Source organism: Muscardinus avellanarius (assembly GCF_963383645.1).
Source record: "Muscardinus avellanarius genome assembly, chromosome: 11".
NCBI lineage: Eukaryota > Metazoa > Chordata > Mammalia > Rodentia > Gliridae > Muscardinus > Muscardinus avellanarius.
The window spans coordinates 93,825,449-93,849,267 of record NC_137797.1 but is presented as its reverse complement, the minus strand read 5'-3'; the positions used below and the strand labels follow the sequence as shown (position 1 = coordinate 93,849,267).

Here is a 23,819-nt window from a genome sequence, read left to right as displayed (position 1 = left end):
GATTACAAGAATGTACCACCAAACCTGCCCTATTTTATTTTAAAACAGGATCCCACTAGGTTACTGAAAGTCTTGCTAAGTTGCTGAGGCTATCCTTGAACCTGTGGGTCCTGTCTCAGCCTCCCAAGTACTAGAAATACAGGTGTGAGCCAACACATCCCTCTACCCTGCTTTTGCCTAACAAAAATTTGAACTTTATAATAACTTTCAAAGCTCTTCATAACTAATTTAAATTTTATTTTTATTTTTATTTTTTTGGTGGTACCGGGGTTCCTGGAAGCCCTTCTACCTCCAGCCTACACTCCCAGACCTATTTTATATTATTTTTATTTGGAAACAGGGTCTCTTAAGCCAGCGCGGCTGGCTTCAAACCTGCGCGATCCTCCTGTCTCCGCCTCCCAAGCGCGGGGATTACAAGCGTGTGCCACCACGCCCGGCAACATTTTATTTTAAAATTCAAATTTCCACTGTTTATAATAAAAAAAAATTATAAAGCTGGGTGTGGTGGCGCACGCTTGTAATCCCAGCATTTGGGAGGCTGAGACCGGATGATCGCGGTTCGCAGACAGCCTCAGCTACTTAGTGAGGCCCTCTGCAACTCAGTGAGACCCGGTTTCAAAATAAAGAATTAAAAAAATAGGGCAGAGGGTGTAGCTCAGAGGTAGAATGTCCCTGGGTTCCATCTCCAGACCCGCAAAAAACAAAAAACAAACAAACAAAAAAAACCACACACACACACACAACATTCAATTATAAAGTTAGATGAAGCCGGGTCTGGTGGCACATGCTTGCAATCCCAAGTACTTGGGAGGATTTCACAGGTTCAAAGCCATCATCAGCTACTTAAGTGAGGCTCTCAACAACTTAGTGAGACCCTGTTTCCAAACAAAATATACAATAGGTCTGGGAGTGTAGCCCAAAGGTAGAAAGCCTCTGGGTTCCATCCCCAGCACCACAAAAAATAAATGAATAAAAAATAGGGCTGGGGGTGTTGCTTAGAGACAGAATGCCTCTGAGTTCCATCCCCAATACTGCAAAACACATAAATAAAAATAAAATAAATCGCTAACTCCCCAGCCCTTTTTTATTTTGGAACAAGATCTCAATGCTGAGGCTGGCCTCAAACCTGTGATTCTCCTTTCTCAGCTTCCCAAGTACTGAGATTACAGAAATGTACTACCATGCCCAGCCTGATAGTGTATTCTTTAAATAGGTATTAAATTATTTATTTTTGCAGAATCTAAGATATCCATCTCTAAGGTAACGCTAAGATAATTTCATTTTCCCACTTAGAAATACCAAAAACCAGCCAAGTGTGGTGGCATATGCTTGGGGGGCCGAGGCAGGAGGATTGCAGGTTTGAGGCAAGTTCTTTCACTGTCTTCTTCGCTTAGCAGTAATTTGTGTGTGTATATATATTTATATGTCTGTGTGTTATGTATACATATACATAATATACAAATTCCTTTGCAGAAGGAAAAAGAGTCCAGACTTTAATTGGCTCAGTTATTAATATTGGCCTATGTCCAAACATAAGCAAATTAAGAGATTGGTACCCATGACAGTGCTTCTGCCCTTAACCAGTTTTACAAACATTGTAATTTGTATTTTTTTAAGGGGTGTCAAAAGTATATAATTTTTTAAGGTTAACAAAAACGTGACTATTTGAATTTAACCATAACTATATATAAATCCAGGAACTATTTAGAAGAAAGGTCAGTAGTAAGACAATATGTAATTCCCAGACCTTAAATTCTCTAACATATAGGTCATCAAGTAAATGTATGTATAATCAAACTAATCAATCCCTTCAGTGTGAACTGCATTAAGTGATGTTTATCATGTACAAAGAAAACCTAACCTGAAACTGATATCTAATCCATATGCTAGATCGAAAAAAGGTCATTTGTAATAAGAATTAAAACCTTTGTTCCCCAAATTAATGGAAATAGAAGCTAGTTTATAATTTAGTAGTTAAAAAATATACTCAAGAGTCACGTGCTGTGGCTTATGCCTGTAATCCCAGTACTCTGGACAGGGAAGCTAGCAGGTTTAAAATCAAGAGTGCAGTAACTTAGCAAGACCCTGTTTCCAAATAAAAATTAATTAGGAGCTGGGTGTGGTGGCGCACACTTGTAATTCAGTGCTTGGGAGGCGGAGACAGGAGGACTGTAGGTTCATGGCCAGCCTCAGCTACTTAGTGAGGCCTCTGCAACTTAGTAAGACCCTGTTTCAAAATAAAGAATAAAAATAGAGCTGGTGGGAGGCTGAGACAGGAGGATCATGATTTGCGGACAGCACAGCTACTTAGGTCCTTTGCAACTCAGTGAGACCAGGTTTTAAAATAAAGAACAAAAAAATAGGCCTAGGGTAGCTTGGAGGTAGAATGCCCCTGGGTTCCATCTCCAGTATCACACACACACAAAAAATAATACAAATATGGCTGAGGGTATAGCTCAGAAGGCAGAATACCCCTGGGTCCAATCCTATTACCACAACAAAACCCAAAAAATACACACTTGGGGAACTATTAATAAGGTAGTTCATCATGAAGTAAAAAATTTACAAAGACTTCACTATGACAAAAGAGTATAATTTTCTTGCAAATAATTACTACTAGATGGGCAGGTGGCGCATGCCTGTAATCTCAATACTTGGGAGGCCTAGACAGGGGGATCAAAGGTTCAAGGGCAGCCTTAGCAACTTAGTAAGACTCTCAGAAACCTAGAGAGATCTTGTTTCAAAATAAAAAATAAAATAAGGCTCCTGATTTATTCTGGAGGTAGAATGCTCCTGAGCTTAATCTGTTACTACAAAACAAAAACTGCTACAACATTACTGCTGAACTATATTTAATTTCAGGATTATAAATTTTACTGCTGAATATATCAGCACTAATCTCATTTCTTGAGTTCCTCGGATTTTTTTTTTTTTTTGGGGGGGTGGGTCTGGAACCCATGGGCATTCGACCTCCGAGCAACATCCCCTGCCCTATTTTATATTTTTTACTTTGAAACAGGGTCTCACTAAGTTGCAAAGGGCCTCATTAAGTAGCTGAGGCAGTCTGTGAACCATGATCCTCCAGTCTCAGCCTCCTGAAAACTGGGATTATAAACATGCACCACCATGCCTGGCTTCCTTGGATCTTTTAAACAAAACTCCCCAAATAAAAAGTTTTTTTTTGTTTTTGTTTTTTTGTGGGTCTGGGGATGGAACCCAGAGGCATTTGACCTCCGAGCTACACTCCCTGCCCAATTTTTTATTCTTTATTTTGAAACAGGGTCTCACTAAATTGCGGAGGGCCTCACTAAGTAGCTGAGTCTGTCTGCAAATCACAATCCTCTGGTCTCAGCCTCCCAAATGCTGGGATTACAAGCATGCACAACCATGCCCGGCTCCAAATAAAAAGTTTAATAAAAAAGTACTTTAAAAGTAATATTCCTAGCCAGGCATGTGGCTCATGCCTAGAATCACAATACTTTGGATGCTGAGATAGGAAGATTGCAGGTATAACACTAGATTCAGCCACTTGGTGAGGCCCTCTTCAATTCAGTGAGAGCCTGTTTCAAAATAAAAAATAAAACAGGCTGGGGTATAGCTTGGAGGGAGAATGTCCCTGGTTTAAATCCCCAGGATCACAATCACTCAAACTAACAATACACACACACACACTTCTTATACCGCTACTGAACATAAGAAATGTTACATATCTTAGTTTCCCTTTCAAAAATTTAGCAAGCCACTTACAAAATATGTGAAATAGTATTTTGGTTACTGCTAATCCATAACACGTAGTGATGCATTGTTCTCACCTGCTGAGGATGTTGGAGAGGCTGGGAAGATGCAACCCCTGCTAAGCTAGTTGAAGATGGCTGACCCTGGCTCTGCCCCTGTGCCTGGGGAGAATTGAAAACAACAAATTAGAGAAGGTCTAAGCAAGTCAGGTCAGACTTTTTCAATAAATATTTAAGCTCCACAAAGTTTGCTTGGTCCAAATGAAACATCTTGATTAAGTATGCATGGGAGAGGCCTCTAAGATATCTTTTGTAAGAGAAGTAAATTTAGAGAAGAATAGTTCTGATCCCATTCCATGTGATAATCACTGACAGTAAAAACCTATCACTGATGTGCAGGCTGTAATTTTAGCTGGCTAGAATAAGTCAGATTCACTACACAACTGTTATTGAACACATAATAGCCAGGAGAAAAGTGGTAAGACTATCAGCATGAACATTTCTAAATCTGAACAACCAATTAAAGAAAAAAGGCATCTGATTATCAACTCATTTGGTTCTTTTTGCTACTTCTTGTAGTGCCATAGGAACTTGTCAAAAAATGTAAAAATCTGTCATAATCAACTATTAAGTATCTGCAGCAATGGCTGTCACCCAGGGAAGATGTGGCAATATCTAGAGCCATTTTTGGTTGTCAAAAATGGGGCAAATGGCTGCTACTAGCATTTAGTAGGTGGAGACCAGAAATGGCTACTAAATATTCTAAAAAAGAACCCCCCCCTTATAGCAAAGAATTCTCAAAACCAGAATGTCACTGCTGTTAAAAGAGAAACCATAACTAATGTGTTGTAGTTATCAAGAGGTCTAAAATAGAATTGAGAAAGTGAGAAATGAATGAGGGACTAGACATACATAGGTTAAAGAAATGAAAAGGATACTACCTTTTTGTTCCATTTCAATTAGATGAGATTCTTTGAAGCTTACATGAATATATCACATTATACTGCAACTTATTATAAACATTCATTCCTTCTGCAATGTTTGTAAAATAACTATCTTTTTTTTGGTACTACAGACTGAATCCAGAAGCATTTTAACTCCGAGCTACACCTCCAGCCTTAATTTATTTACTTATTTATTTATTTATTTATTTATTTTTGGTACTAGGTATTGAACCCAGGGGCATTCTACCTCCAAGCTACAGGTCCTAGTCCTATTTTATTATTTATTTTGAAACAGGGTCTCATTAAGTTGCAGAGGGCCTAAGTAGCTGAGGCTGGCCACGAACCATGATCCTCCTGTCTCCGCCTCCCCAGGACTGGGACTTTAAGTGTGTGCCACCACACCTGGCTTCCAGCCCTATTTTATTTTTTATCTTTGTTTATTTATTTGTACTGGGGGTGGATCACAAGGGGCTTTTCTACCTCTGGGCTACACTCCTAGATCTATTTTATACTTTATTTGGAAACAGTCTCACTAAGTTGCTGAGAGCCTAAGTAGCTGAGGTTGGCTTTGAAACTGTATGATCCTTCTGTCTCAGCCTCTCAGGTGCTGGGATTACAAGCTTGCACCTGGCTATCTTTATTTTGAAATAAGGGTCTTGCTAAGCTCCTAAGGCTAGCCTCAAACCTGAGATCCTCTTATCTCAGCCTCCCAAGTACTGGGATTACAGACATGTGCCACCATGCCTGGCTTAACTATTTTGCATTTGAAATTTTATTTAGAAAGGCTTAAAGAATATTTAAAGTAGGGGAAAACAACTTGAGCACTGAGTGAATATATACCATGCCTATATAGTATAGTTTAAGTTTCCAGATCTTTTTGTTTCTTAGTCATACTTCAAGTATTTGAAACTTTACATTTTTGAAGTTGTTTATGCCTTTGATGGGAAGAACATAGAATGAAAATAGAAAATAAACATACAATATTTTATAAAGAGTGGAATACTTTTAGAAGATTCAAATGATGTCTTGAATATATAATTATAGTCTCCTATGTCGATTTTATAAGATGCAGACATTTAAAAATACATATCAAAAGAATATATGCCCTTATTTTGTCTTTACTTGCATGACAGCATATATGCTCATGCATATAAATAACAAAACACGGTCTGAGATGTTCAATGTTCCAGACCATGCAACATACATTGTAAAGTCTTCATCCAAAAATATAATATACCCATCACCCACTAGATTTTAACTAGGTTGCTAAAATTAGAACCAGTTCTTGATTTTATGGATTACAATTTTATTTGGTTATCGAATACACAGTGACTAGTTTGATGCCATTTCTTTTCTTTTTTCTTTTTGGTGGTACTGGGGTTCCTGGAAGCCCTTCTACCTCCGGGCTACACTCCCAGACCTATTTTTACATTTTTATTTGGAAACAGGGTCTCCTAAGCCAGCGCGCGCGGCTGGCTTCGAACCTGCGCGATCCTCCTGTCTCAGCCTCCCAAGCGCGGGGATTACAAGCGTGCGCCAGCACGCCCAGCCTAGTTTGATGCCATTTCAAAAAGGCATCTTCTTTTGTTAATTCAAATATTTAAGATGTTTCTCTTTAGAGTCTCTATTCTAATGAAAATTCTGTGTATTAATTCTTACAACTACACCAAAAAAGTTTTCACTATATTCTACTTTTTTCATTTTAAAGAAAAGCTATCCTTTTGTATTATTTAAAGTGTTTGGAGGAAGAAAGTATATCATATTTTACTATACTTAAATAATCAATGCTAAGTCAACTTTATAGACAACTGAATTTTCACTAGTTGAAAATACCATATATGGGAACAGACGTCACTGATTTTAATGTGACTAAAAATTCTAGTTTTTGTGTTCTTTTCCATGGGTTTGCAAACATTATAGGCAAGTCGGTTTCCTTCTGCTTCATATTTTATGAGAAATTTATAATCCCCAAAAGATGGGGAGACTACTACAAAAACAATATTCTTCATAAATACATAATTCAGGGAAACAAGGGATAGAAAATTTAAACTTAATGGTGCATAATAGGGTAGTTTAAATCAATTGTGGAAGCTTTCCTATAACCTGTGGATGGAGTGTAGATCCTCCTGAAGAAAATGAAGCAGATAAGACCTGCTGAGATGTAGTTCCTTGGGGAAAACAGAAGAAAAGTGGGGATTCTTGTAACACTGTCTGAGGCAGACGGATAAAGGGTAATGAGACGTCAGAAGCAGAAGGTGCAGCTGTCCCCCCTGTAGGGGGAGGTGACTGAAAATCACTGTAATCTGAAGAAGTGATTTGTGAGGAATCACTTGAATATTCAGGGCTTCCTATTGGCCAGTTCTGTCCGATAGGCTCTACCACAGAAATGCTCAATTCTGGGGCATGGTAATTAGGCTGTTCTTCAGTCACAGGCTGCAGGTGCCCATGTAATCCAACTGACTGAGGAGGCAGTTCTTCCTGATTTGAGTCCAATGCAACCTGTCGATTTCGGTAAACACGTTGAGATAAAATTCCACCTCCTTCTCCTGAAGTAGAGCTCGGTGTTTGAGCATGAAATTCAAATACACAGTTGCTTCTGCTTTCATTGCTATTAGTTAACACAGCGGGTGCAGAATGAGGAACAAAGACTGGATGAAATTTCAAACGTGTAGCATCTGTACTGATAGGTGCAGAAATACTAGACAAGGGTGATCCTGGACTCAATCCAGAATCTAATCTTAAATTCTGAAGGTGTCCTACCAGGAAAGCCTGTCCAGATGGAAATTCAAAGACAGAACTTGAAGTAGGGCCCCTCTGTACTGGCTTCTGTTCAGTTATCTCTTTCATAGGACTTGAGAGTACTGGTGAGTTGTATGAAATGCCCTCATACTGTTCTGCCACCTGGGCCTGGTAATGTACCCCAGCTAGATATACTGCTTCCTGAGGAATAAAATAATGAGGTTCTTCTGGAAGTACTAGTCCAGGTCTACAGTCACTGTAAACTTGAGTTGGCTCAAACACAGGATGGACCTGTACCTCACATAGCTCTCCAGTTACTCTACCGGCTGTAGTACCCAACATAACTACGGCCTCTGGTGTCCAGTTAGTTGGGCTGCCACCAGGTGGAAGAAGATTTTGGCCAACAGTCCTCAGCAGGGGTTGGAAGTGACGAGTTTGGGCTTCCAAGAAGGAGGTGCTCTTACGCCGCTGGGAAATGGCTACTTTCGGTGGACAGGTGGGAGGTGGTGAAAAAGAAACTGGACGTTCATGAATAGTTGGGAAAAATATCTGTGATTCTGGGTATGTTGGGGTCCCCCCACACGGATGCGCCATGGACTGAGGCTGTATCAACATGAATAAGACAAGTAATTCATACATTCATATGTAAAATTACATCAGACATGCACAACTGGATAGTTCTGTGTAACCCTAAGAAATGGTTACACTAAATTTATAATAAAAAATAACAATGCTTTTGGAAATTATGTGCATAATAAAAATCCATTAAATACATCCAGGGCCAATGAAATCAACTTGTGAGATTCTTTGCATTAGATAAGAGCTGCTTTCCCACAACTTTCCTCTCTCAAAGCAAAAGGATAAACTCCCTAAGTGATTTTCTATTTTACTCAAAACTAATATGTTAATGATTAAGACTTAAAAACTATATGAATAAAAATCGGTTAATAGAACTAAAAATCGGTTAATAAGAACTAAAGGGCAATAGGCCCAACAATTTAAAATGTAATTAGTGTAATTCAATTTATAGTACTATACTAAGTTTACCTACAATCTATAATCTTTACTAAGTTTGCCTTTATCAACTTAATACTTCTCATCAGAATTTTTTTTTTTTTTTTTTTTGGTGGTACTGAGGTTCCTGGAAACCCTTTTACCTCTGGGCTACACTCCCAGACTTATTTTTATACTTTTTTATTTGGAAACAGGGTCTCTTAAGCCAGCGTGGCTGGCTTCGAAACTGTGCGATCCTCCTGTCTCCGCCTCCCAAGTGCAGGGATTACAAAGGTGCGCCACCACGCCCGGCATTTTTTTTTTTTAAGATACTAAGGGATAGAACTCAGGGGCATTCTATCTCCGAGCTACAACCCTAGCCCTATTTTTTTATTCTTTATTTTGAAACAGGTCTCACTAGGTAGCTGAGGCTGTGAACCGCGAGCCTCCTGTCTCAGCCTCCCAAATGCTGTGATTACAAGTGTGTGCCACCACGCCCGGCCTTAAGAGATTTTTGGTGGATAATAAAAGACAAACTACTTGTCTAGTGATGGTAATATATTTTCCAAACTAGATAATAGTTAATAGTTCTACTACATGAGATATATTTCGGATGCCAAATCACAAAATGGCCACAATCCTGATTGTTAGAGATGGCTGAATACCATACATTTTCTCATTCTGATAGTATCTGTCAGGTGAAATAGATAATATAAATGATAGCTAACTTGATTAAACAGCACATTTGTTTTCAGAAGCAATTCTGGATTAAAGGCTCTCCATTTAGAATCTCAGCTTGCCAAATATAAGTAATATATAATAATAATAATTCACTGGTAAAGACTTTTTTTGGTACTGGGAATTGAACCCAGGGGCATTCTACCTTGTGAGCTAGCCCAGTCCTATTTTTTATTCTTTATTTTGAAACAGGGTCTCACTAAGAGGCTGGTGGCGAACCTGTGATCCTTCTGTCTCAGCCTCCCAAGTACTGGGATTACAAGTGTGTGCCACCACACCTGGCTCATGGACTCTTTTTTTTTTTTTTGGTAGTACTAAGGATGGAACCCAGGAGCATTCTACCTCTGAGCTACACCTCCAGCCCTATTTTTATTTTATTCTTTATTCTGGAACAGGGTCTCACTGAGTTGCAAATAGCCTCACTAAGTAGCTGAGGCTGGCCATGAACCACGATCCTGTCTCAGCCTCCCAAATGCTGAGATTACAAGCATGCGCCACCACGCCCAGCTCATGGACTCTTTTTAAAAGATTTTTTTTTCAGCTTCATTTTTTTTTGTGTGTGTGGTGCTGGGAATTGGACTCAGGGGCATTCTACCTTTCAGCTGCATTCCCCTGGACCCATATTATTTTTATTTGGAAACAAGATCTTGCTAAGTTGCTGAGACTGGCCTCGAACTTACTGTCAGGTCTTGTGCAGCGCTAAGGGTACTGCTAAGTTGCTGAGGCTGGCTTATAACCTTCAATCTTCCTGTCTCAGTCTCCCAAATACTAGGATTACAGGTGTACACTACCATGCTGAGCTCAAGTTTCATTCTTTTAATAAGGAAGATCCCTGTCATGTTAGAAATGGGCATAACAGTTTTGAATCACAATGCCCATTTTATTGCTGTTAATTCAAGGTGTATCCCTAAGGCATAAAACAGTTAGTCCTTCTCTTAAGTAACAAATCTGAAGATTCTGGGGCTGCTAATTCAGATTGTTAATTATATTCCCTATTTGGAAAAGCAGCAGCAAAGTCCCACAGCAATGAAAACAATTTAAAAAGACAGGGCTGTATGTATGTGTGTGTGCGAGGGCGGGGTGTGGTGGTACAGGGGATTGAACCCTGGGGCTTTCTACCTTCAAGCTACACCCCAGCCCTATTTTGTTTTTTATTTTGAAACAAGGTCTCACTAAGTCGCTGAGGCTGGCTTTGAACTTGCAATCCTAAGACAGATCATTATAGACATTAATGGAGCCAAAGAAAGTCATACATACTATACATGGATCTAACGTATTCATTTAAAGTTAAGGCCCCATCCTATTTAACTTTAGAAAAACTACTTCCCATGAGGGAACATTTTATACTTAGTTTGCTGACATATTTAATGCAAATGATTACAAAAAAAATCAAGTTTTACTCAAATTAGTTTTTTTTTTTTTTACGTGTGTGGTACTAGGAATGAAACCCTATTTTTTATTCTTTATTTTAAAACAGGGACTCACTGAGTTGCAAAGGGCCACACTAGGTAGTTGAGGCTGTTCGCAAACCGTGATCCTCCAGTCTCAGCCTCCCAAATATGCTGGGATTACAAGCATGGGTCACCATGCCCAGCTCTCAAATTAGTTTTAGCAAACTAAAACCACATTTCATTCCTCGATTACTCTTCACTGATTATAATTTAAAAAAATTAAAGACTCGTCTAGCTTCATTCATAATCATCTCTTAAGAAAACAGGTTTGGGTAATGTTTGGTAAAATTTGCTTTTGATTTAGTCAATAATGAGTTAAAAATGAAATAATGTACATTTGTTTTCCTATGATATAAAAATGCATAAAATTTATCAGTGGGAAAGAAGAAAATATAATAAAAACTAAATTTTGTTAGACATGTACTAATATGTGTCAAAGATATAAGCACTCTCTCATTACCTCCTTGCTTTTTAGTTTTCCTTAAAGCCATATTACAAAAATGTTTCTTATAGGAATAACTGGTATCCTAAAAGCATAATATAAAAAGCATAATATAATATAAACCAAGTTTATAGCTTAGTTCTATATTTTATTCAATTTTATTAAAATTGATGCCTGGATGTATTCACTGGTAATAGTTTTTCATTTGTCAGGAAGTTCACAGTTACATACAGTACTGACAAAGAGGGAAGGCAGGCTGGAGCGTCGGTGCTTGCGCTGGGAGGCAGAGTGCATAGGCAGGACACTCTCCAATGCTTTAGAAAGCTTTTCGGCAAAAGTTTCCTCAGGGGCAGTCCGAAGGAGGGAAGGAGAAAGAGGTGCAGACAGCACTGGTGGTGGGGTGGAAGGAGCACTGGGAGAGATGCGGGATAGAGAGGGAACAGCAGAAAGATGGGGAACACAAACCGACATGCTACGGCCACGACGAGGCTAAACAGAAAACAAACACACATGAAAAACAGTACTTTGAAAACAAAATAAACGTACAATGATAACAGGGCATAGATAACATAAAGAAATGTTCCATCCTCCCCAATTCCACAAGTTGAAAATTTTTATTTTTAGTTTTTTTTAGGAGAGATGTTAACTCCCCAAAGCATACCTGGCAGATCACAACTATTCTTTCTATTCTGTTGGTCAAGTATAGGTTTTCTTATGATTGTTAGTAGGGATCAATTATTATCCTGAATATTCTGAAATAACACCAAATGTTGTGACTACATGAATAAGAAAGACTGAATGACTGAAGGCAGCAGACAGAAAAAATAGTATTAATAGCTTGTGATTCCAGCAAACTTAGTAAGATTAAATAAGAATATATTCTATTAGCTTAAAATACAAGATCTGGAAGATCATAAGATTGGGTTATTTTGCAGAAACTTGAGAAAAGGATTCCTTCCTTCCTTCCCTTTTCTTTTCTGTGTACTGTTAATTGAACTCTGGGGCATTCTACCTCCAAGCTATACCCCAAACGTATTTACTGATTGACTGACTGTGATGGTAGAATGAAACCCAGGGTATTCTATCTTTGAGCTACATCCCCTGTCCTAATGTAGCAGTCCTAGTCCCCTGTCCTAGTGTAGTAGTGTCCTAGTGTATCATCGTTATTTATTTATTTATTTATTTATTTATTTATTTATTTTTTTTTTGTGGTACTGGGGATTGAACCCAGGGGTATTCTACCTCCTAGCTACACTGCCCGCCCACCCGCCCGCCCACACCCCCCCCCCCTTTTGGTACTGGGGGTGGAAGCCAGGGTTTTTCTACCTCCGGGCTATACTCCCAGACCTATTTTATTTGGAAACAGGGTCTCACTAAGTTGCTGAGAGCCTCACTAAGTAGCTGAGGCTGGCTTCGAACCCATGCGATCCTCCTGCCTCAGCCTTCCAAGCACTGGGATTATAAGAGTGTGCCACCACGCCTTGCTTCTCTTTCTATTTTTTCGGTACTGGGGATGAAACCAAGGAGCATTCTATCTTTGAGCTACACCCCAGCCCTATTTTTTATTCTTTATTCTGAAACAGTGTCTCACTAATTTATGGAGGGCCCCCTAAGTAGTTGAGGCTGGCCACAAACCTGCAATGTCTCAGCTTCCTAAGCACTTGGATTACAAAGCCTGTGGCAACACGCCCGGCCACACCTATTTTATTATTTTATTTGAAATGAAGGTCTTACTAAGCTGTGAAGGGCCTCACTAAGTTGCTGAGGCAGGCAACAAACCTATGATCCTCCTTTCTCAGCCTCCCATGTACTAGGATTACAAGCAGAAACCATCACATCTGGCTTCTTTTTTATTTTGAAACAGGGTCTCACTAAGTTGTAGAGGGTCTCGCTAAGTTGCTGAGGCTGGTTGTAAACCTGGGATCCTCCTGTTTTAGCCTTCCAAGTACCCGGATTACAGGTGTGCATCATCACATCTGACAAAGAAATTTTTTTTTTTTTTAGTACTGTGGATAAAACTCTGGGGCATTCTACCTCTGAGCAACACCCCCAGCTCTATTTTTTATTCCTTATTTTGAAGCAGGATCTCACTTAGTTGCAAAGGGCCTCACTAAGTAGCTAAGGCTATCCACGAACTGTGATCCTCCTGTCTTAGCCTCCCAAATGCTGGGATTACAAGTGTTCACCACCATGCCCGGCAAGAATTCTTAATTCTACAATAAGAAGGCACCAGATTTAAAAAACTGTTGGTTTGTTCACTCACATTATTTTATCTATACTTGACAATATTTCTCTGCAAAGATAAAAGGTCATTATCTACTAGGAAAAAAAGCATACCTTTCTGGAAGAAATACACAATTGGATGCAGTAAACATTCTGTACTTTTACTGAAACAGTAAATGAAATAAATCTACACTTTGACTCTCTAAAGAAATAATTTTTTTAAGGTATAGCAAGGATTCAACTTAGGTTTCCAAAGTTTGAGGTGCCTCAGGAAGGGTTAAAAGGGCTAAATAGCTACAAAATAATAGGTCTAATACTGTAAGGTTGTCTGGAGCAAATGTGTTAAACTGGCTGCATAGAAAATGCTTTGAGCCAAATTGTGGCCCAGCAGCAGTACCATCATGAGTATTATATTTCCTTGTTCCATTTTTTCACTCTTTTTCTAATTTAAAAAAAATCTCATTTTTAATTTACATAGTACTGTATGCCACAGTACATTCTCTATTGAACGAGACAGTAATAGAATTACAAAATTTCAGCTGGGTGTGGTGGTGCACACTTGTAATCCCAGTGACTTGGGAGGCTGAGACAGAAGGATTGCAGGATCAAAGGCAGCCCTGGCAACTTTGTGAGGCTCTGAGTAACCTGGTGAGACCCTGTTTCCAAATAAGTAAAATTGGGCTAGGGGTATAGCTTGGAGATAGAATGCCTCTGGGTTCAATCCCCAGTAACCCCCTTAAAAAAAAAAAAAAAGACAAGATTCCTTAAAATCCTTAATAATTCTTCAAATATCTTCATGACTATTGTCATTTAAAGGTAAGAGGTGATTTTGAAACATCAAATAAATATAGGTACATTAGTAGATCAAATACGTTATAATCTTCATAAATAATTATTCCATTTTCTTTCCTTTTCCTTTTTTTTTGGGGGGGTGGTACTGGGCATGGAACCCAGGGTACTTCTACCTCCAGGCTACACTCCCAGACCTATTATTTGGAAACAGGGTCTCTTAAGCCAGAAGAGGCTGGCTTCGAACCTGCGTGATCCTCCTGTCTCAGCCTCCCAAGTGCAGGGATTACAAGTGTGCGCCACCACACCCGGCTTCCATTTCCTTTTCTAAGAGACCATTGTTCAGAACCTTGCAATAAGGGAAGTCAAGAGATTAAATTTTTTTTAAAATCTAGTTATGATGACTCAGAAAACAAATTAATTAAACCAAAGTTAGGAACTGGTAAGAAATGCTGACAAGTAATATTTGTCAGAACACAGAAATACATCTTCTATGCAGTGTTCATAAAGTTTTTCTACTCTATCTAATTACTTCAAAGGTTAGAAAGTAGACTGTTTAAAAAATTAGTACATTAGTAGTTATCCTGTGTTACTGTGGCCATTCATCTTGGACCTACCCAGTGACTAATCAATGGACTCTGAAACAAATAAACATCTTTTATTCTAAGCTGTAACATAAAAGAGCAGAGTAAGCACAAGTATTTTCAGAGAAAGATTTTCATTTAATGAAGAGCAAGAATTTCATAAAGTTCAAATTAAAAGCTTTCTTAGAAGAAGGGGAAATAAATCAGTCTGCTTAAAGACCTCACTAAATAAGCACTATAAAATGACCAGTTATTCTCTGATTCCTTTCTGAGACAGATGATATATTTTATTCTCCTCTGAAGACTTCACAGAGAGCAGGTAAAAGGAATGGGGTATTATCTGATCATCTACCTTAACATTTTCTACCTGAAAAGCAAGAGTGGACAGCATGTGTATATATACATATATACACAAGCATAAAATATTTCATAAAATGAACTCCATAAATTGATTCTGAAAATAAATCAGCATAAAATAAGATACCAAATAAAGGGGAAAGCAAATGAACATATACTGGGCAAGGAACTTGTGTCTAACATAGACTTTAAAGGCAGGAACACGCAGAGCAACTGATAATTAACTAAATACAAGCGCTAAATTAAATGGTAATACAAATAAAGAATTCCTTTACTCCAGAGTACTCACATGCAGCATTCTAGAATGGTTTGAAGGTCTTACCTGTGTTTTATACAATAAGATATCTTACAAAAAATGCTTAGTAGTTATTTTAATCATTAAAAGCTTTTGAAAAACTCTCCTCATCCCACCCCAAACCATCTGTATGTCTAACTTATGCCTCTTTGAACAGTTTTAGTTCTCAAGTGCTGAGAATATTACCTTTAGTCAGACAGACTAGATCAAATCATGTACATAGCTGCTTCATGTTTCAAGATCTTCCCATACTAAAATCTGGAGGTGTCTAAGTCCCTTATATAAAATGGTGTACTATTCACATCACACACACACACACACACACACACACACACACACACACACACACACTCCTGTATATTTTAAATCATCCTTAGATTACTTCTAATACTTGATATAATGTAAACACTATGTAAATAGCTATGGTTTGTTCCTTAGAAAATAATGACAAAAATTTCTGTACATATTCAGTACAGATACAAAATTTTTTTTAACATTTTAATATTTGAATCCATGGACATGGAGTGATGACTATACACTATTTATATTTATGTTCACATTGCTTCTTGAATAGTACAAAAAATTTAAATTTAGCTGATAAGCTGTTTGCTCTTATTGTAGTATTACATTCTCTTAGGCATTCACTTACCACACTTGAAGGTGGATATACCCCATGGGATTGAGATTGTGCTTGGGCAATGGAAGCTGTATGCCCTGGGACTGCACCAGTAGAATGTGCCTGTTCATGTTGGGATCCATATGAAACTGTCTGTTGGCTGCTCACTCGAGATTCTGTGAAAACTGAAGATCCCTGACCACTGTCAACTGTCCCATCAGCTGAAGGAGAAATGAATCACCAAAAGAGAAGTTACAAAAAGGTAAATATTTTCCTATCACATTCTAGGCTCATTACATTAAAAGCATCATTAGGTTGAGTGTGGTGGCACACGCTTGTAATCCCAGCACTTGGGAGTCTGAGTCAGGAGGTCTCAGCTACTTAGCAAGACCCTATTTCAAAATGTAGAGTAAAAAATAGGGCTACGGGTATAACTCAAAGGTGGTAGAATGTCCCTGTGTTCAATACTTACACAACACAGATATACTAGGTTGCTGGTACTGTAGCTGTTGATGTTGATCTGCCTCAGGCTCTTCAGGTTCTACTTGTGTAGAAACTGAAGCTGAAGTGGTGGGAGCCGTAGATATGCCGGCGCTAGTGGAAGGGAGCTGCTTGATTCCTGTCTGGGAAGCACTTGATTGTTGTTCAATCTGCTGTCTGAGATTGCTCTCTTCTTGTTTTCTTTTTTCTTGCTCTTCTCGTACCAACTGTCGCTGTTCTCGTTTTCTCTTAATTAATGACACTCTGTCTTTGATAGCTTTAGCCATGGTCTTATGATCACCCTCACAGACATACCCCGACTCTACCTACAAAATAAAACCATATGTTAGGAAGAACCAGGCTATTAAGAGAAAACAACCCCAAAATAAAACAAAAATATCAATGTAGAAAAGTAGGTAAGAAAGGGAAGGAATTACTCTTGGGCCTGGTCTTAAGCTATGAAATCACTGCATTATACATTTCCCTACCATCATGGAAGACACCTGAGGGGTGGGCACCACAATCTTTGTAGAAACTTAAAATGTAGATGTACATTTGCTCCTTACAACAATCAAAAAAATGGGGCACAAGCCAGGCGTGGTGGTGCACGCTTTTAATCCCCATGCTTGGGAGGCAGAGACAGGAGGATCGCACAGGTTCGAAGCCAGCCTCGCTGGCTTAAGAGACCCTGTTTCCAAATAAAAATATAAAATAGGTCTGGGAGTGTAGCACGGAGGTAGAAGGGCTTCCAGGAACCGCAGTACCAAAAACAAAAACAAAAACAAAAAACAAAAAACAAAAAACAAAAAACAAAACAAACAAAAATGGGGCACCAAAACCCACAGTTCCCAAAACAAGTAAGATATTCAGTTCTATTTCCCTCTCACATGTATTCTGTGTTGCTTTTACTTTCACTAGGCAACCACTTATCTAGTTAAGATAATTGTGGCAAGTATATGAAGGATTTTTAAAAATCAAAACACCAAAAAGCTCAAAGTAACTCTTTCATACCAGACTTTTTGGTCTGAGGTAGCTACTATTGAAAGGTTCTTAAAAATCCTAGTTGAGGAACTCTGTCAGCTCCTTTGCATGATAACTGGCTATTTTATTTTATTTATTTATTTATTTATTTATTTATTTTTTGCAATCCTAGGGATGAAACCCAGGCAGGCATTCTACTTCTGAGCTATACCTCCAGTTCTATTTTTATTCTTTATATTGAAACAGGGTCTCACTAAGTTGTGGAAGGCCTCACTAAGTAGCTGAGGCTGGCAACAAACCTGTAATACTCATGTCTCAGCCTCCCCTACAAGTGTGCACCACAATGTCTGGCTGATTGCCTATTTTAGACACTGCTGTAAGCCTAAAATTGTTAAGGGGTTCCTTTTGGGAAAATGGTGTTTTAGGTATACTTTAGGTAAGGATACATAAAGGCTGCCTATTAACAAATTTTTGAAAAACTTCCTTCAGAGTAAAAATAGTTTATAATCCTACTATTTATAAGGTTTACTTCATTTCTAATCAAAGGCTAAACAATATTTAGAAACAACTTTCACTCTAATTGAAAAGTCTTAAATTAAGAGTCATTCAACGGTATTGACTTTCAAAATACCTCAGAATGCATTCTACCTCTCTCTCATCCATCCTTATTTTCCTCAAAGAAAAATAATTTTGAAAAAAGACTATAAAATCCAAACCCATTATCAAAATGATACAAAAAGTACAAGGAATGGACTGAAACAAAAACTCACAGGAAAACCTTATTATTCAAAGTTAACAGTTGGGGCCAATAGCATTTTATGTTGACAAGTATATACTATGTACATCAGTTTGTAAACTGCTTTTTACTCAACAGTATCAATGTAAATAAATCTACATCAACTGTTAGATGGTTGATTAGAGCCAATTTACCATTTCTTGAGCAACATCTTCTGGCACATCTCTTTCCAAGTCAAAGGAAAACTCAATAGCTTCATTGTCTTTGTACTTTCCCTTTAATTTCTTAATGTCTTCAATACGTAGCCATAACTTAATAGCTATCTTTTCTCCGTCGTCTTCTTCTGCTAATTCTACCCGTACCCCTGTTTCCTCCTGGAAGAAGGCATGGTTCAAAAGGTCCTTGATAGAATATCTTACAAAGAGAGAGAAAAGAAACAACAGTAAAATGTCATTAATTTAAATTTCAATTTTCTTTTTGTTTTTGAGATAGAGGTTTCATTATGTGGCCAGGGCTAGTCTCAAACTCTTGGGCTCAATTGATCCTCCTGCCCCAGCCTTTTCGGTGCTGGGACATGCACAACTTGAAAAGGTAATTTTTAAATGAGGCTGGTTATTGTTATTTATATAAGAAAAAAAAAAAGACTTAAAAACAAGGGGAAGTTTTAAATTCATTTCTCCATTAGTCCATTTGAATAGTGTTTATAGCACTGTACTTTTTTTTTTTGGGGGGGGGTACTATGGATAGACACCAGGTACATTTTATGTCCAAACTATCCCCCTGGCCCTTTTAAAATATTTGTTTTTTAAACAGGGTCTCACTAAGTTGCTGAAGCTGGGATTAAAGCTGAGGCTGGCTGCAAACCTGCAATTCTCCTGTCTCAACTTCCTAAGTACTGGGATTACAAGTGTGCATCACTAGGCCTGGCTTCTGAGTTGTATTCTTAAGTTACGAAACATCTTAAAGATGTGATTTATGAATAAGAGGTAGTAGTGACAAGTTTTAAACCAAATAATTTTATTAGTTAATGGCAAGTAATGTACAGAATACAAAAACTTCCCAATATCACATAACCATTTATACAGTACTTTGTAACAACAACAAAAAAAATCCTATGTATGATCTTGTCTGATTCTTGGCCAACATCCAGTAGGATTATCATCTCCAGATTATCAGGATATAAAGGCTCATAGAGAATCTTGCTCAGAGTTGTAAAAATTGTAAATGATATAATCAAAACTAGAACACAATTTTTTTTTTTTTTTTTTGCAGTACTGGGGATAAAACCTAGGGGCATTCTACCTCTGAGCTACACCCTACCCCCAGCCCTATTTTTTATTCTTTATTTTGAAACACGGTCTCACTGAGTTGCAAAGGGCCTCACTAAGTAGCTGAGGCTGTATGCGAACCATGATCTTCCTGTCTCAGTCTCCCAAATGCTGGGATTATAAATGTGAACCACTATGCTGGGCAAATCTTTTATTTTTGGTTTGGTACCTTCTACTACAGCAACCTTTATCGAACCCAATGAATTCTTTGAATTCCTGTTAACAATTTGTGGACTAGACAAGCAAGAAGACTGTGAATTTTCTTTAGGTAAAATGGCTTCAAAATACCAGTAACCTTAATAAGCTATCCATAAAAAAAGAGTATAAAAGTTTTAAGATGCAAAAAAATTCCTTTGTTTACACTGAAAAAAAGTTTTAAAAGAGACTTAAGAATGCAGTTTATATAAAAATAGAAACTCAAATTACCTACTGTCTTAAAGATCACGATGTTATAACTCTCCCAAATAACAAAGTTATTTGTGAGACGAGAGAAGTGAAGGTATAAAATTCTTTAATTTGGCTGATATAGTTGATTGTTCCTGTTCTTTAAGAGGTAAATTATGCTCAATTTAAAATTTATATTTGTACTAAGCTGGTGCACTTTTTCTCTTTTGGTAAGTATGGAGGAAGGGATGGTAAGGGTAGATTATTTTTCAAAAACAGATTTTCATGGCAAGATCCTTGCCATGCCTACCGGGTGATGAATCAGCTATATGGCAGATCAGATACATGACACTCCTCTGAGAACAGTCCTCTGTTAGTACAAATGACTAAGCCAGATCTCCTCCTAAGCTTCAGGGCAAAGTCTTCTCTTTTTACTCAAAAGAATTTGGATGTTTTACTCTTCTTCTATTTTGGCATAATGACTGGAAATCAAGACCTGCATAGCTGAGTTGATTTTAAAGAGCCAAGATTTTATTTCACCTTTTAGAATTTAATGGATAAAGAAGGAACAAATTCTTTCCATTAATGAATGAACTCAATTGAGTTTTATAAACCATGCTGATAGCTATCAATAGCTCTCAATGAATGTAAAAACTATGTTTAAGGTCACTGTGGTTTACTTAATTTTTTTGCCTGTGGTATTGAGGATTGAACCCAGGGGCACTCTACTCCCCAGCCCTATTAAATTTTATTTTGAGACAGAATCTTGCAATGTTGTTTAATCTTCAAACTTGTAACTCTCCCACCTTAGCCTCCTGAGTAATGGGAATACAGGCATGTGCCACGATACCAGGATATTTTTACATTGTTCAAGTATATGAAATCTGAATAGCTCAGATGAAGAGAGTCCGAACTTTAAAAATGTTTCATGGCATAAACAGAAAACTAATCACAAGTATGAAAATGTACCTCAGATCAAGTATTGTATCCAGAGGACATTATGTTTCAGTTTTCTATTCAAGCAACACCTGGTCAAAGAGGCAACTTACCTTTCGTCTTTGTTTTGCCTTATGCATCCTTCAATAATTTCCTTCACTTCAGGAATTGCTACTTTGTCAAAACTGGCTGGCTTCACTCCCTGAAAATGATAAAAAGAGGCATCACGAATGAATGAAGGCAGGGTTAAACTTTGCCATTAAAAAGTCCTACATGGCGCACTCTTGTCATCCCAGCATTTGGGAGGCAGGGACCGGAGGACTGCAGTTCACCAACAGCCTCAGCTACTTAGTGAGGCCCTCCGCAACTCAGTGAGACCCTGTTTCAAAAAATATAAAGACTAGCCAGGCGTGGCGGTGCAGGCTTGTAATCCCTGCAGTTGGGAGGCGGAGACAGGAGGATCACGCAGGTTCGTAGCCAGCCTCGCTGGCTTAGGAGACCCTGTTTCCAAATAAAAATATAAAAAATAGGTCTGGGAGTGTTGCCCGGAGGTAGAAGGGTTTACAGGAACCCCAGTACCACCAAAAATATATATATAGAGAGGAGGGGGGAGTGAGCGAGAGAGCGTGCGTGAGAAGTGGGGGCACTGAAAGATAGGACTGGGGGTATAGCTCGGAGGTAGAATGCCCCTGGGTTCCATCCCCAGTACCATACACACACACACAAAAGGTCCTATTATTTACATGACACTTTCATATGTGGCTGGTGATAACACTTTCCCTTCAGATAAAGGCCAGGCATTCTTTTTTTTTTTTTTTGCAGGTCTGGGGATGGCACCCAGTGACATTCGACCTCTGAGCTATGCCCCCTGCCCTATTTTTTATTCTTTATTTTGAAATTGGGTCTCACTAAGTAGCCGAGGCTGTCCGCAAACTGCGATCCTCTGGTCTCAGCCTCCCAAATGCTGGAATTATAAGCGTGTGCCACCACGCCCGGAAAGGCCAGGTATTCTAACTGGTTAGATCTTTTGCTCACCCTCACATAACTTATTAATGAATATAGCATTTAACTATTTTGAACACTGAACCCACATAGGGTATGATTTCAGTTTCGCAGGCCTTTAATTACTATAGTACTCTTTTAAAGCCTCAACAAGCATACTAGTAGTTATGGGTTTGTCTTGATAATTGAAGAGCTTGTCTTGCATAAAAAAAATGAGAAGTGACATTTCAGACCCACATGAAAGACAAGTGCTGAAATTAATTTTAGAAAGAAACTTCATTGCCACTATTCTATGTTAATACTAATTAAGAGCATCACAGTGACAGCTTAGTACTTTGTAAGGTATAAATTCTTTGAAAATAAAACTTTGTACTTATGTGGAAAATACACATAAAATAAGAACAAAGCTGAGTGTGGGGGCGCACATCTGTAACTCCAGTTCTTGGGAGGCTAAGACAGGAGGAGTGTGTTCGAGGTAAGCCTCAGATACTTAGTGAGGCCTTGATTCAAAATAAAAAATAGGGTCGGGAGTGGTGGCATACACTTGTAATCCCTGCTCTTGGGAGGCGGAGACAGGAGGATTGCTCACGTTCAAAGCCAGCGTACTGGCTTATGAGACCCTGTTTCCAAAAATAAAAAAGTATAAAATAGGTCTGGGAGTGTAGCCAAAGGTACAAGGGCTTCCAGGAACCCCAGTACCATCAAAATAAATAAATAAATAAATAAATAAATAAATAAATAAATAAAATAAAAAATAGGGCTGAGGGTTTAACTCGGAGGCAGAATGACTCAGGATTCAATCCCCAGTACCACAACAAAATGAAACCAAAAGATTTAAGAACAAAATACTACTACCTGAGAAGATGGATAGAAGAGGAAAAAAAAATCTCATTTATTCTGATATCATCTAAATTATTACATGGAATAAGAATTAAAGTAGCTACATGGATATGTTGTCCAAGTGGTGCTTTAAGTTTACAAAAAGCTTAAATTCTAATCATCCGGATAGTTTCAGTGGCAGACAGAGTAAAAATTAATTGACAATCAAATAAATTACAGAAATGCCCTAATCTCTTAGATCTAAATGAAATACAGTGGTGCCCCCTTACTCAAGACTGTACTTCCTACTGTTTTATCATCATCATCACCATCATCACCATCATCATTTTGCTGTAAAGGAGATGGAACCCAGGGGCATTCTACCTCTGAGTTATACCTCTAGCCCTATTTTTTGTTCCATATTTTGAACCAGGCCCACGCTTGTAATCCCTTGGCTTGGGAGGCAGAGACGAGAGGATTGCGCAGGTTCAAAGCCAGCCTCTCTGGCTTAAGAGACCCTGTTTCCAAATAATAATATTCCATATTTTGAAACAGGGTCTCACTGAGTTGCAAAGGGCCTCACGAAGTAGCTGAGGCTGTCCATGAACCACAATCCTCCTGTCTCAGCCTCCCAAATGCTGGGATTACAAGTGTGTCCCACCGTACCCGTCTTATCTTTATTATTATTATTTTGGTATTGGGAATTTAACCCAGAAGCAGTCTACCTCTGAACGATACCTTCAGCCCTATTTTATTCTATTTTGAAACATGGTCTCACTAAGTTGCAGAGGGCCTCATTAAGTTGCTGTGGCTGGCTGTGAACCTGTGATCCTAATGTCTCAGCCTCTCAAGTGCTGGAATTGTATGCACCACCATGCCTAGCCTTTCCACTGTTTTAATTACCTGCAATCACTGCAGTCTAAAAATATTACTATATGTCTGATTTTTTTTTTTTTTTTGGTGGTACTGGGGTTCCTGGAAACCCTTCTACCTCCAGGCTACACTCCCAGACCTATTTTAAGTTTTTATTTGGAAACAGGGTCTCTTAAGCCAGCAAGGCTGGCTTCAAACCTGCGCCATCCTCCTGTCTCTGCCTCCCAAGCACGGGGATTACAAGCGTGTGGCAACACACGCAGCCCATTTGTCTGATTTTTAAGAGACCACATTTGTGTGACCTTTATTATAGTATGTTATTATAATTTTTCTATTTTTATTATTAGCTATGGTTAATTTCTTCCTGTGCCTCTT

The 23,819-nt window shown here is 38.4% G+C and overlaps 1 protein-coding gene across 1 annotated transcript in view; it reads right to left on the bottom strand.

The window, feature by feature from the left end:
- WNK1 (WNK lysine deficient protein kinase 1) overlaps positions 1-23,819 on the bottom strand; it is a gene marked incomplete at both ends in the record, with an annotated part of 156,439 nt that overhangs the window by 41,585 nt on the left and 91,035 nt on the right. The window contains 10 exon segments of the mRNA XM_080705758.1: positions 3,813-3,896; positions 6,782-8,020; positions 11,273-11,389; positions 11,391-11,447; positions 11,449-11,496; positions 11,498-11,530; positions 15,939-16,126; positions 16,378-16,711; positions 18,297-18,516; positions 20,864-20,952. Coding sequence (XP_080561884.1) covers positions 3,813-3,896; positions 6,782-8,020; positions 11,273-11,389; positions 11,391-11,447; positions 11,449-11,496; positions 11,498-11,530; positions 15,939-16,126; positions 16,378-16,711; positions 18,297-18,516; positions 20,864-20,952 — 2,409 coding nt within the window.